Source organism: Penaeus japonicus, unplaced genomic scaffold (assembly GCF_977035675.1).
Source record: "Penaeus japonicus unplaced genomic scaffold, GWHDUDI00000001_assembly GWHDUDI00000002, whole genome shotgun sequence".
Classification (NCBI taxonomy): Eukaryota; Metazoa; Arthropoda; class Malacostraca; order Decapoda; family Penaeidae; genus Penaeus; species Penaeus japonicus.
In genome coordinates, this window is record NW_028234404.1 from 48,244,662 (window position 1) to 48,247,161 (window position 2,500).

Below are 2,500 nucleotides of genomic sequence, written 5' to 3' on the forward strand. Positions count from 1 at the left end.
ATAATAATACTTATTATGATGATAATGATATTGGTAATAACAACGATGATAATAACAATAACAATGAGTATCCACACAATGCTAATAATAAACTATTATGATAACAATAACAACAATATTACAATTATAAGGAAAATTATAATGATGATAAGAATGACACTATTAATAAAAAAATATGCATTATGGTACTAATGGTGAGATGATGTTTTAATGATGATGATGATGATGAAAAGGATAGGAGGAGGAGAGGAAGGAAGGGGAGAATAAAGATAATAATAGTGCTCTTACCACAACTACTACTATTACTACTAACATCAATAACAATAACAATAGTAATTATACTAGTTGTGCCGATAATACTAATAACAATAATATAAGAGATAATAATGACGGTGATAACAATAACAATGATATGATATTATTATTATTATTATCATTACCACAAAAAAAAACACAGCTCAGAAGACCCAAGTTTTATTTATCAGATTCACTCAGGGTATGAAACAACAGCAAGTATAAACTGTATTTATTTTACTTCCTTTGTGGATTAAATGTACTAACAATAATCTATACATTATATACACAGTTTGGCACAATTATATGAGAAATAAAGCAATGTTATCACCACTTACATGAGTTATTATAACTAGCGATGACTGTACATAAAATGCGTCGCGGGTCTCGGTTGGAAATGCCTGTAAGAAGTCAGCTTTTGTGATAGGAATTTATGAGTCTTTTTCCGTGGGATTCTTATACGATATATAAAGGCTTTCAAAAGATGAGATTATTAGGTAGCATATAAGTTACAGGTTTTACATTGATTTAATGGTTGTTTCTTCTATATGCTGATGATGATTGCTGAACAGTATGTATGTACATTAAGGTATTTACGTACGTACATCTGTTGAGGTCTCGTGTACTTGATTTACTTGGCAATGGGTAACTCATTAGAATACGTACGGCTGTTGAGGTCTCTATACCCTCCCCCCCTCCCCTCCCCTACTCCCTTGACGAAGACCAAAATCGATACCATGACAATTCCGAATAAAACTCATATTTTGAGAGACTGAACACGAATCAAAATAATCTTCCCGACATGAAAAAAATAAAAAGGAATGATAGTAGAAAAAAAAGACTGAAAGCTTTTGAATCCAAACTATTGCGGCAACTTCACAGACACGGCATGAAAACTTCAGTTACATTGTCTCATCTTCCTTCATGCTATCAGAGCCTGTGCGTAACTGCAGATGATTATAATTCCCTTCCAATGTTGCGTTTTCATCGTGGGCAATTTCTCATTCGCAAGGTGATGTGAACTTCCCATTGATACCTGTCGTGTTGCATTACGCCAGATAAAGTCGCATGTTGCCGATACGACCGAAACGCCGGCAACGAGAGAATGGGAGAGAGATTATGCAAGCTTCGGAGATTAAATAATAGCGTCTATGCATCAGTGGAGTATTCATATATACACACATAACATAACACGTAAAAAGAGGGTAACGCAAAAAAACAACAACAACAACAGCAAAACTATGATGAAAGACATTCGTGAGAATTCCACGCTCACACTTATAGTTCACAGAATAAAACGATAAAAAAAAAATCTCAAAGAAAAGTGTAAGACTAGTTGGCCTTGGTCCAAGAGGAGAGGAACCTTAACATGAACACGTTTTCAGTCTGTTCTGGCAGAAGTGCTGGGGGGTTCCACCGAGCTGACTCACTTGTACATTATCTGTTTTTTTCTATATATTAAATTTTCTTTACACTTTTATCATTTAGTTTCTAAACACATAGCTCTATCTCTTATCTCACCCTCATGGTGTCTCTGTCTGTCTGTCTGTCTCTCTCTCCCTTTTTCTCTGCCTTTTTCTCTCTCTCTCTTCCACTTCATTTCTTCCTCCGTCTTCAACTCTTCCTTTTGCACAGTTTCTGTATAAATGAAGGGAGGGTCCGGGCGTTCTCTATGCGGGTGGGGGGGAGGGACGTGGGGTTGGAGGTGGCCAGGAGGTGCCGGACGAGTTCCCGGATGTTCCCTCCATGCACGTCGTGGGCCTCCACCGGCAAGTCTGTCGAGAGGGAGAGGCGCGAGATTAAAAGACTGGAAAGACTGATCGGTGGAAAAAGTCTAGGTGGACGGAGGTCGGTTGAATGGGTGGGGAAAGTGGAAAGTTAGGAAAGGTTAGGAAAGCTTAGTGGGTTTTGTGGTATATTTAGTTATGTCTATTGGAAAGTTTGAGACAAGGGAATGTAATGGTTAAGAAGTTATTTGGTTGAAAGTCCAGGAAATTTGTGAAGTTTACTGAAAAGGTTAAGAGAAGAGTTAGGAGAAGTCAGACACTTGCTAGAAAGAATATAATTTTGTTTATTGAAGAGGTTAGAGGAAAGTTTAAGAGGGAGGTTAGTAATACTAGCTGCAAAATTTTAGAATTTATCGGGTGCAAAAGTCAAGATATTGTTTAGTGGAAAGATTAGAAGAAAAAAAAATATATAGGTGGGG

General features: G+C 36.9%; 1 protein-coding gene across 2 annotated transcripts in view; it reads right to left on the reverse strand.

Moving 5' to 3' along the window:
- Positions 1–511: 511 nt before the first annotated feature.
- LOC122243503 (uncharacterized) overlaps positions 512–2,500 on the reverse strand; it is a 16,110-nt gene continuing 14,121 nt past the window's right edge. Inside the window, exon 4 of one of the 2 annotated variants that reach the window (XM_086552382.1) lies at positions 512–2,069. In XM_086552382.1, coding sequence (XP_086408508.1) covers positions 1,909–2,069 — 161 coding nt within the window. In that variant the 3' untranslated portion in view covers positions 512–1,908. The remainder of the gene's footprint in view (positions 2,070–2,500) is intronic. The other variant, XM_043001108.2, reaches the window with a different exon arrangement.